Below are 12,050 nucleotides of genomic sequence, written 5' to 3' on the forward strand. Positions count from 1 at the left end.
CAGCAGGAGAAAGAAAAATGTAGGAGTTATTATCAATGCACACAATTATAGCACAAAAGCCAATGACTGAAATCAAGTCTGCCCTTAGTTCAAACTATCATTTCACTCTTTTGGGTCAGTTTCTTCTTTTTTTATTTATTTCAATTGTTTACCCTTTGTCTAGTCAAAACTTATATTTAGTAAAGCACATGGGTAAAAACAGTAAGCAAAAGCAGAATTAGCAAATTGACATAACGTGAAAGCCCATCACTTCCTTTAGGTGAAGCAATTAATTTCTCAGGACAATAGGATCTAGTTCAACTATTTTCCACACAAGATTTATTTACCCATAGCTTGTACAGCCAATTACACAAGACAATTTATGTCCTTCATTGCTAAATTAAAACTTGCTTGGGAAGTAGGCCATGTAGCTACTTTAACAGTGCTGAACAAACTATTCAAGTGCAAATGAGATCAAATTAAATAATCACACAAGAAAGAATCAACTGTTGATTTGCAGCAGCACTGCACAGAAAAACACAATTGTGTCTTTCTATCATCATCATCATCATCAAATAAGATTTCCCCCATCTGGTTATTTTGTAATAAATTTGGAATGTCCTATAAAAAAAAAAGTTGCCAACCCAGTCTGGCAAAGAGCACAGGCCAGGAAACTGGTTCTCACCATTTAACATCACTTTTCTGGACTCTTATGAACAATATTTTTTGCTTGCTTAACTGAATGTTAGCAGGTCAGGGGGCACCAAGAAACTAGACATTCCACAAGGCATACTATATGTCTCTTAAAACTTCTGAGTAAATTTTTCTAAAGCAAAAGAAAATCCAGTGCTTCCCTGATTCCTTAGTACTAACAAACACAAACAAATAAAAACAAAAACCTTAAGCAGTTAAACCCAATTTTCTAAAAATCATTGACGCATTTGAGAAAAACGATAGAAGCCTCAGACCTGACAGCTATATCCTTGTGAGGATGGATCCCTATCATGTATCAGCACACAATTCAACAACAGTCAACAGAGCTTTGCACACACAAAACGAACCCACCTAGGTGCAAGAACAGACTTGAAAAATAATCTTGGATATTTTCATACTCAGACACCCACATGAAACTTACACCAATTGACTTAAAACCAGAGCCCATAGGAAACCAGAGGAACTTCTGACTTTAAAGACTGCATCTCTAATACTATGTTAGTGACTGGGAACTGTTCTCTCAATAGATCTTGGGTCAAATTGGAGACTGAAAAAATCAAGACATTTATTCTGAGACTGACCAAAAAACCCAGTAATTTCTGAAAATCTTGGTCTGTGTGTTATTACAGTTAATCAATGGACATATGTATCATAGGTGGGACACAAAATAAGGTTGTGTTTAAAACTGAAAACCAAAGCAAAACCAAGCCAAACCTAAAGAGCTTGGTGGCAATAAAAGTAAGAGATTAAAGTCTTATATTAAAACTCAGACAGGCAAAGACATCAGCCATTAATATTTCGCTATATGTTTTACTGCAAAGCTGACATTGATATATCTTCTCTTATTAGATTTAAGTTCTGTAGGGCAAGAATTGTATCTTATGTTTATACAACTCCTCAGCACAATTGCTTATTAGTTTTGTAGCGGCAACCAGGAACATGATGGGGTCATTCAATAGCTGCTGCAGCACTGTATAAACTGATAATCATATCAGTAAACATTAAATAACTAAATACTGCAGCAAAACATTAGGAAGCTCCAATTTAGACAGCGAAAACCAACGAGTAGGAAAAATCTCTCACAATCTCTCAGTTGGCTGATTATAATGAAGCAAAGCACACCTTATATATAGCCTTTACACTCCCCTAATGACTTCTATGTAAGAACAGCAGTACTTGCAAAAAGCTTTACTAAAACTGCACAAATACTGCACAAATAAACATTATGCCGTAAGGGAACAGTGCAAACAGGCATCTCTAATGACAGGTCAGAGATGACAACAGAGTAGGCTCTCACTAATAAACTATGCTGATTGAACTGTTACCTCCCATTTGCAGGTTAATTTACGTCAGTTCTTTAAATCTGCCTACAAACGATGTAAGGAAAGCAGATTTACATTGCGGTTACCGATTTCACTGGCATAATGTTATTGAAGACACCAAGTAGTACTACAGACAAGGGATAGGCCAGGAGAGATTTATTCAAGGTAGCAGAAGTGTTTGGCAAGCAAGAGTAGGTCAAGTTCAGTGATTTAGCAGGTCTCAAAGTTGAAGTCCTATAAAATATAATCTGAACAAGGGTGAAAGTCTTTTAGCATCAGCAAGTTAGGTCATAAGTCAATGACCATCAACAAGGCAAAACTATAAGACAGTCTCATTAGTAAAGAAGCATTTAACTACAAGCTGTGGCAGAAGGCCACCTCTGTTTCTCCCCAAAAAAACTCTGCTCTGTGCCAATTTGGTTAGGATGGGACCAGCAGAGGATACACACCTTACCCTATCTCTTTAGGTAACCTGACCTGGATACATTTCTCAGGGAGGGAGGAAATCTGCTCCGACTGGCATCACATACCTGGGTGAGGGGCTTGCTCCCTGGGGAGCTAGGAGCTGCCAATCTGCCCAGCAACAAGTGATGCATTTCAAATTGGTTGGCTGACAGCCAGCAGGTGCTAGCCTCCACTGGACCAGGTAAATGAGGTCACAAGGGCTACATAAGTTAAGGACTGCCCAGGAAAAAGAGGCAGCAGCCATGTGAAAGGCTCAGAGAGAGACGAGCTGTACCATCTGAAACTTGCTCTCTCTCTCAAAACTCATGATCAAGGAACTGCCTGCCTCCAGAGGGAGTCTCCACCTGCCTCTGGATGATACTTGTTGTGAGTAAGCTACCTGAGATCTAACTAGATATATAGCTTGCAGTAACTCAGATGTGTGATCAAAGGCTGCCCAGCCATGCAAGTTTGCTTTATGGGATTTCTCTGATATTGCTCTACCCTGTACCCTATTCCAACTCTACCCCTTGTAACCAATAAAGTTCTCCTTTGTACCTAGTGTGGGAGACTTATTGGGTGTGGGTCTAGATTATGCCTTGGGGTCCTCTTGGTTCGGCTGACTAAGGGAGACCACTACTTGTGCTTCCGACTGAGAGAAGCACCCCCAAGTGCTTGAAGTGAGTCAAGTACCCTTGAGGGCTACTAGGCCTGTGTTTCCCAGGGTGCACAGGGCCAGAATAAAGCCCAGCCCTGGGTGGTGGCAGTGGAACGCCCAGGCTAGCGGGTGTGCTCCAGGAAGGGGGATCGGCCAGACGTGAGGCACCCCCAGGGAGGCACTCGGAGCCTGGAAGGTGGTCGGGTGCAGTGAGGTGGGTGGCTCAATGCAGAAGCGCCCCCTACTGGCCCGGCCACACAAGCAGTATCACCCATGTGATTTCCTGAACAAAATTAGTTAATAAAATGGTTTGTTTATGTTGACTATAGCAGAATCTCATAAAATAATCCTTTTAATATTAGAGTTGGGCAAAAATGTGCATTCACAACCAAGATTACACAAAACACTTTCCAAGTTTCACAAAAAACTCAAAATTCAAATCAGATTCAACAAAACATTCTGCAATATTTGCAAAGTTAAGGCAAGTTTTAGCAGCCCTGGAAAGATTTATTTTTTTTTTTTATAAAAAACATAGGCAACTGTATTTCATTTGGGATTTTTGTTTTCTTTGTGGCCTTGAACTCACATGAAACAAAACCAAAGAAAATGCTCACATAAGCCTCTAAGATGTGAAACTATGAAGTTTTTTGTTTTGTTTTTTTACAATTCTGTTAAGTTCCACCAATTTAGACAACTGACTCACTATAAAACACTTTGAAATAGATAATACAGTAATAGACTATCGTAAACAAAAATTCAGCTGGCTGTGCTGGGGAAGCAAAAATTCAGGGGCTAAATGAGGATTTCTTTTGAATTATTCAAAACTGAGAAATGTTCCTCATGTCTTCCATTGTTTTGTTACAGGAGCTCTAAAAGAATTTGCTATTACTAAAAAGAGGCAGAATTGGCTTACGATGATAATGATAAAAATCGCTTAATTAGAAACTGGTAGCTATAGGGAGAAGTAATTTTGTACACAAGTTAATGATTAATTAAGGTGGAAAGCCTTAAACTTTTCAACATAAGCTACGTGCAGAAGAAAAGCCGTTAGCACAACCACTGATTCTACTCATTTTAAGTAAATTAATTTCAATATCAATTATTGACACTGCTTTAAATAGATATGCTAAAATCCTTGAATGACTCTCATGAGATGAATTTTCCCCTCATGATTCTCATATCTTCGTTGCTCACATAATTCTGGAAAACTGACTAGAATGCTGTCTCTCACCTAATGTTTTTCCTCTACCAGTCTGCTAAAGGTCCGAGTTTATTACAGAGATGGCAGTTATCTCTTACAGGCTGTCTTCTCTTCTTGACAAGAACAGCTCGAGTGCCCATATGGCTTTGTTTGATAGACAGTTTTGTATACCTTATCTTTGTTCTGAAAAAGGAGTGTGGCTTATGGAGGTTAGAAGTAAGATAACCATAATGGCTTTGGGGCAGAACAACTTAGCTTTTCAGTATGTATGGCTCACTGCAAAAGTCCAGAAATTAAAAAAAAAAAAAACCAACAAAAAAATCCTTTCAGGAATCTTTATGAAGACTTATATTCTCCCCATCCTCTTCCCCTCCCCCTCCCACAAATTTTTTTTTTTGGTTTAATCAAACCCAACTTCTGACTCATTTCCCAGTAATTGAGAAAAATTAAAATGAGCATTTTAGTTTGAACAACACAAAAAAGGAAGTTGATAAAAAACTACACTCCTTCTGACCTCTCAAAGTACGCTGCCAACCTTTCACAGCACAGTCTGAATGTCAGCTTTGGACAAATTACTGCACCTGGATTCCCAGGTGGCACTACGAAGCAATGTCTTTTTTGTGCATGGGAGGCAAAGTCTGAGTTCAGGCCTGTGATGTGGGCCTCACCCCAGGTGATCAGAGTTTTCATAACCTCAAAATTAGATTGTTGCAGTGTAATCTGCAGATGAACCACCATTTAATCAGGCACTGAGGCTTTGCTGCTATGGGATGTATGAAGCGTAAACATAAACACATAAAGACAAAGTTGAGATCAATACTTGTCATCTGTTTATCTGAAGATGAACATCAAGATGGTGGTTACCTCTAATGGCCTTTTATATGATTACGTGGGAAGTCACTCTGCTTTCTGTGGCCTATCACAGGGGTCAAGAGCTGTTAAATCAGGGGGGCAGCATATGGCCTGTGGGCTACATCCAACCCACCAAGCCCATAGTGAGTCCCTCAGCCCTGCCTGGGTCAGGCATGGGGGGTAGCCCAGACCGTGGCACCTGAGGCCTGTCCCACCGTCTTGGAGCACACAGCAGGGCTGGGGCAACACAGTGACCAGACTCAGCTTTTCAACAGCCCTGGCAGCAGTGGCTTCTGCTGGTTGCCGGTACCAGTGTTGTCGCTGCCGCCAAACCCAGCCCTGCTGCCCAGGGCTGGCCCATCTGTCCTGCACCCATTGCCAATGTTGCCGGACAGAACAAGCAGGTGGTGTCTCCATGGACAACAACCTAGGACCCCCATGGGTGGGGAGAGTGCTCAGCCGGGCAGGTGGGATGGGGCCACGGGGTGGGGAGTAGCATCTAGGAGTGCAACAGGTAGGCAGGGCCAGGATCTCAGGGTAGTGACAGTGCAGGGCCATGCTGGAAGTGGATGGCAGCAGTGCCCTGGGTCCCAACTCCATGCTGTCACCACCATGCAATCCCGGCCGCAGACGCCATTCCCCACCCGCCCTGCTTCCATATGCCACTCCCTGCCCTGCTCTCAGATGCCACTGTCTACCTGCCTGCAGCCCCATCCCATCTGCCCAGCTGAGTGCACCATACCCATGGGGGTCCTGGACCAGTCTCCAGGGAGACCCCACCTACCCACCCGGTCTAGTACCTGATCTAATAACATATCACTTAGAGAGTTTTGGTGAGCTGTTGCAGGCTGGAAGGGAAGGGGAGGAGGGGGGAGGGCTGACATGGGCCCTTGTCAGGGGGAAGGGGGGGCTGGCCTGCAGCAGCTCACCAGAACTCCCTAAGTGACCCTCCAGCCCAAATAACTGCCCCCCCCCCCCAAATACAATTGTTGTTGCTTTTGGATTTTAGATTTGAACTTTTAACAGCCAGTGGCAACATTTTAATAGAAACTCTCTCTCTTGTACCTGCTTTCTCTTAAAACTTCTCAGATTTTCTACATTGGCTAACATTTCAGTGAAAACTTCAGAGTTACAGTATTGTTCTAGTTTACAACAGAACCCTTTTTCTCCCTCAATAGGAATTATAAAAATCAGTCCGCTTATGCACAAGTTTGATTTATAATCAGAACAATAGGGTAGTACTGTATGGAGTAAATGACTCTGCATGGCACCCTTAAAGCCAGCCAGCTTTGGGTCATCTCCTCTGCCGCTACCATGACAGAGGAGATGATCTTTGTGGCACCATTAGGTAGTCACCATCACTCTGCAAACAGTGGGGATCTCCTTGATTGGTTTCACTGGAGTGGAAGGTAAGCATTAATCCTCCATCATGAGGGTCAGGGCTCAGAAGCCTTAAAAAGCCTACCTTAGGTTGAAGCTTCCAAATACCTGGCTCCCCTACAGAGAACAAAGAGCTGAGAAGTCATAGGTTTGAGGCAGTTCATGTGGCAAGGTCATTGCAGAAGTCAGAGAGCCAGGAAACAGCCCACATGGCAAACTGGCAGAAGTTAGCCTGATTTCCTGCTGGAACCTTGCCTGCGTTTCACTGAAAGTTGGTCAAAACCAATAATGAAACTTTTTGGATTAAATTAATTAGCATTTTTCAACAAAACAAAATTATATTGTCAGAAAATTTCCATATAACTACCCATTTTGTCCTTTTACACATTACTTACAAATTAGGAGAAATTGAATTTTGAACCTCTAAAACCAGGGTGTTTTGAATCCCAGGTTTTAGCTCTGTCAATGAAGTTTATATCTAGAACTGCAATTCAGAGCAGACTATATCTTTGTTGTAGTTTTTAATTTGTATTCAGTGGAAAAAGAAAAATTTCCTACAACTGAATCTGAAAACGTAGAATTGACTTAAATGCAGAACCAATTTAAAATGTAAATAATATGGTATAACCCTGGCAGTCTTTTGAGAATGGAGTCCAGCGGTCAATGTGGTGGTTTGTTAACGGAACCAAAAAAGTACATATAATAGCTAGACTGAGATATTGCAAAGGAGCTGGGATTAAGAGAGAACAGTTTTAAGGGGTAAAAAAAGGATACTGTTTTCTCCTACAAGGGCCAGTTATAGCCCAGTTTTTCATTCAAGACATGGGAAAGAGGGGTGGCATCCCTTCTCCTTTCCCAGTATCCTCAGTTAGCCTCTACCAATATGGTGAGAATCCCCACACGCGGTGCCAATTTTTCCTATTTGAAACGTATCATCAAACTACGGGGTGCTGCATGGAAAGACAAATTGCTGCCTTCAGTCCTGCTGTATTTTGGACACTAGCCAACCAGACAAAATCAACTCCTCAACAGAATGTTTACACCCAAAATCACTTTTATGAATTGTGAAGGATTTAACACACATACCCTGGGGAACACAAATGAATTGCCACAAGCTCCAGCCAACAAGCATATTTACTGGATAAAAGAATGCCCATGACGTTGCTGACCCTTCCTGGATTATAATGGTTGTTCAGAACTTTTAAAGCAAATAGTACTCCTGAAAAGAATAAAACAAAATAATCACATCAAGAGTGAAATACCTGCAGCTCTGATAGTGTTGAAAATTCAAGGAACTGAAAAATATAAAAAGAAGAGACTCATTTACAGTATGGTTACACTTAATATCATGCTTTCTCCATAAAATTTCAAGTCTACAGTTTTACTTCAAATATAGAAGATGCAGAATTTTATAATTGTAACATTTTTCCTCCAACAGTGAAATCTTTTCAGTGTAGCATAGAATTTATATTTTAATCTAGTATATCCTATTTTAAGTCATTTATAACATACCTGTTCACAATATGTATTTAATATTCAGAACATCATAACAAATGAATAATGGGACTAGCAATGATAGTAGTGATGTAAGTTACTGACCTACCAATAAAACCCCTAGCATTTTGTACACATGCTTGTGCTGCAGCACCAGGCACTTTTAAAAGTGGAGGTGTTTTAGTTCTAAAGTGCACCACCGCCATTTTCTGCAGGCTGATGTGCATTTCACCACTTGTACAACTGCATGCAATGCAGCACAGTGCATGTCAGCTTGTGCGGAGCAGACTCGATTAATTGAGTATGTGTACTCAATTAAATCGAGCCTGCTCCAACCTACTGGATATCCACCACATCATGGGACAAAAAGGTATGTGCATAAATGCCCCTAAGGCTTGAAAACAGAGGTGAATGAGTTTCATGGAACTCAACAGAAGACTCAGGAATTCTGAATTTTTCAAGCATTGTATTGCATATATTTCAGGATCTCCAAGTTCCAGAAATACCTGCTAAGGGAAGCCATCACACAGTGATGAGTTAGAATTCTTTAGTACTTACAATAGAATAAAAGATAAAGAAGTACCACTTCACATAATTTATTTCAACTTTCACCAATAACAGCAATTCTGTTACTGCAAAAATAATGAGAACCCAAAACATTGTAATGGAAAGAAACAGAGTTTAACTGGGCTTGCTCAGCCCCTTCCTTCCTTCAGGTGAAGGCATGTGGACATCTAGGGAATAGGTGTACCCTCAGCCACCATTGGCCCATGGAGACTTGCTTAACTGCATGGGGCACACACATACCACATGGATACCCAAAGTAGTTGAAGTATATGTACTTTTTTAATCACCATTAGAAAAAAATAAAAAATAGTTCCACTTTTCATCTTCCAGAACCATGGTGTTCAACCTACAGCTTGTAAGCCTGATCTAGCCCCCAACATAACTGGATCTGGCTCACAGCATGAGGCACCAGTAGCAATCAACTACAACAACATGTCTCCTTCCCTGCCCTGTACCATACCACTGATCCTCTCCACAGGCCAAAGCTAAGTTCTCTTTCTCTCTACCTTCCCTACCTCTGACATTGGCTGCCACCTTCCTCCCCACTTCCCCACTACTGGAGGGGTGTAGTGACCTGTGGTACAGCTAGGTTGCAAGCACTCAGCCCATTGCTCTAAAAGGTTGAGCTCCACTACTCTAAAAGATGGCTAGATACTATGGAGCACATGTACCAGATACTAAGTTAACCTGCACTAATCAGATGCCTTACCTGAAAAACCTACAGCACAGTTCAGGTTGTATGATGGGTCATTCAGAAATTCTCCAAGTGCAAATTCCAACACCATATACACAACTCCAATTAATACTGAAAATGTTGAAATGATATATGCAAACCAAATGCATCCAAGCTTTCGTTCCAACATTATCCCCTTCCAGAGCATGGAGACCATGTTAAAATATAAATGCCAATCATCTGCATGGTGTATTGGTGCAAGCAGCAAACGCTGCCAGTCTTTTTGGTAAAAACCCTCTTCTACACTGATACATGCTTTTATCAATGGCTTCACAGGATTCAAAAAGAGAAAAATGTTCAATACCAGGGTCCCAAGTGTTACAGGTGGAATGTTAGTAAACCCAATTTGAAAGATTTGAGAGAGTAGCATAATTAATCCCATATTTAATCCTCTCTGTCGTCGTTGCATAATTGCTTTTTATTTGGAAAAAATTGGATTGTTCTAATTTCTAGTCTCTGGATTCCAACTGACACACAAGTTCAGTGTATTCTGAAAGAAAAAAAAAACAAATTTATATTAATTCCTATACAGTTACTTGCCAGTTACAAGCAAATATGAAAATAGTGATTGAAACACCTTGTCAGATGTATATGGCATATTTGCAAAATCTGCAGAATTTATTTAGTTATATTTCTTGAATCCATCACAGTAAAGCCAAAAAAGTGTGCCATCAAAAAAAAAAAAAAGATTTAAACAAACAAATTTATCATAAATACAAGATAAAATTCTGCATCCCTGTGAAAGGCCTAAATAACATGACTTTGCACAAGTTATTTATACAGACACTGTAAGAAGAAAAGGGCTTGCAATTTGTATTAATCCCCTCTAATCAAGGCTTTGTTGCTCTACAAAATTAATGGATTTGCTACCCATGTCTCCCACCAATTGGCTCCCAGGTACTGGAAGAAGTGTGCATGAAGCAGTGCAGCCCCCTACCTGCTTCTCACCCCAAAGTCCCCAGTTTGAAATGTTGAAAGTAGGCTTTACCGTACTGCTCCAGTCCCCCTGGGAACTGGAGGACTGGAGCAAACCATGCTATCTTCAAACCAGTATCATTCTGGTCTATGAAGATGCAAAAAGCAGGGGACAGGGAGAAATTGCAGACTGAATATCTGTATTGCTTCCTCTCCCAAAATCAGTTCTAACAGTGAAAGTTTTCTGCTAGGATTGAACATTTGTACACAGCCTAAATAAAGTTGAGTGTTGTTCCAGTCCCCTAAGCTCCCGAAATTCAGGAGAAATAGAGTAGTTAAAAGCTGTTTCTCCCCCCCTCACCTGCAGGTAAGAGTTCTATGTTGCAACTGTAAGAAAGGCAATATAATTTTTCTTATACCTATTAACCAACAGAGCCAGGAATGAAGACTGAAGCCATCAAACTCTATTTTAATTTAAACTAACTGAAATAATTGCCATATTTAACGAAGTTCTTATCTCAACATAAAAATTTTAATTCTTTTTCCATTGTTTTAGAAAATAATTACGATGTAATAAAGGTTGCTTATTTTGGGTTCGTTTAAACCTGTTCTCAATTGACTCAAATCTAAGCAACTCTAAGCTTGAACTCAGAATTGCACTACGATCAGGGGCAGTGCTAGGGGGAAAACTGGGGGGACTACAGCCACCCCAAAATTTACCTTAGCCCCTCCTAGACACCCTTCCCAGTGCCACTGCCTTCCCTGCCCACCCCACGCAGCTGAGCCCGCTAAGGTGTCATGCTCCTGGCAGGAGCAGCGCCAGCCTCTTCCTAGTGGTGGTGAGGGAGGCTACGGCTGGGTTTGGAGTGGGCAAGAATGGGAAGGGCTCAGCGGTGCGGAGCGGGCGGGTGGAGGCAGTGCTGGGAGGGGTGGAGCCTCCCAGCCAGGTCAAACCCAGCCCCCACTAGGAAGAGGCAGGTGTTGTCCCTGCTCCAGAGCCCTGGCATCAGCGCCAAACCACTTGTGGGTACACATGCGCTTCAAAGCAGATAGTGAGGGAGGGGCCAGGGTTGCACTACCTCAGGCCTCTCCCCCACCATCTGCTCTGAGGTGCATGTGAACTCACCAGCAGTAGGAGCTGATGCTGGAGCACTTCCCGGTGTGGGGGGAGTGGGCTTGGAGCAGGCAGGAGCAGGGTGGGCTCAGCTGTGTGGGGCAGAAAGGCAGCGATGGCAGCACTGGGAGGGGTGGAGCCCCCCAGCCTGGCCCAGCACCCCTACCGGGAAGAGGCTGGAGCCACCCCTGCGCAGAGAAGGGCAAGTCAGCTGAAGATTAGACTCTGTCATTGCTGTATGCAGCCATAACTCTGGAGAAATATTTTTCCCTTCATTCTGCTTTTCATGAATAATGTATTATATTCTGTGCAGCACTGTATGCAAGAAAATATAGTATCTCCTTTTTCATTCCAGCAATTGAGTAGCCTTAGTTATGCAGATTAAAAAAACCTAAATTGGTGGTTCCAAGCCAACTATACCCATTCCCTGACTGACTTTTCTTCAGCATTAGGCCTGAAACCTTTAGTTATTTTTGGGTGGAATATTATCCACTTCTCTCAAATAACTGACTTCAGTTCCCTTACATATCATGTTGGGCTGAATTCTACAGCTGCGCTGGCCCCAACCTGGCCCAGCCCCTCTACCTGATGACTGGTGCACAGCCGGGGCTGCAGTCCCCCAGCACTGTGGGACAGGTCGGGGCCGGGGCCGGGGCCAGCTGGCTGGGGGGTGGGAG

At 42.2% G+C, this 12,050-nt stretch overlaps 1 protein-coding gene across 1 annotated transcript in view; it reads right to left on the bottom strand.

The window, feature by feature from the left end:
* RHBDD1 (rhomboid domain containing 1) overlaps positions 1-9,753 on the bottom strand; it is a 74,229-nt gene extending 64,476 nt beyond the window's left edge. Inside the window, exons 1-2 of the mRNA XM_006020742.3 lie at positions 9,321-9,753; positions 7,637-7,769 (exon numbers count right to left, since the gene is read on the bottom strand). Of these exons, the coding sequence (XP_006020804.1) occupies positions 7,637-7,769; positions 9,321-9,753 (566 nt within the window). The remainder of the gene's footprint in view (positions 1-7,636; positions 7,770-9,320) is intronic.
* Between the last annotated feature and the right edge of the window lie 2,297 nt (positions 9,754-12,050).

Source organism: Alligator sinensis, unplaced genomic scaffold (genome assembly GCF_000455745.1).
Source record: "Alligator sinensis unplaced genomic scaffold, ASM45574v1 scaffold596_1, whole genome shotgun sequence".
Lineage (NCBI taxonomy): Eukaryota > Metazoa > Chordata > Crocodylia > Alligatoridae > Alligator > Alligator sinensis.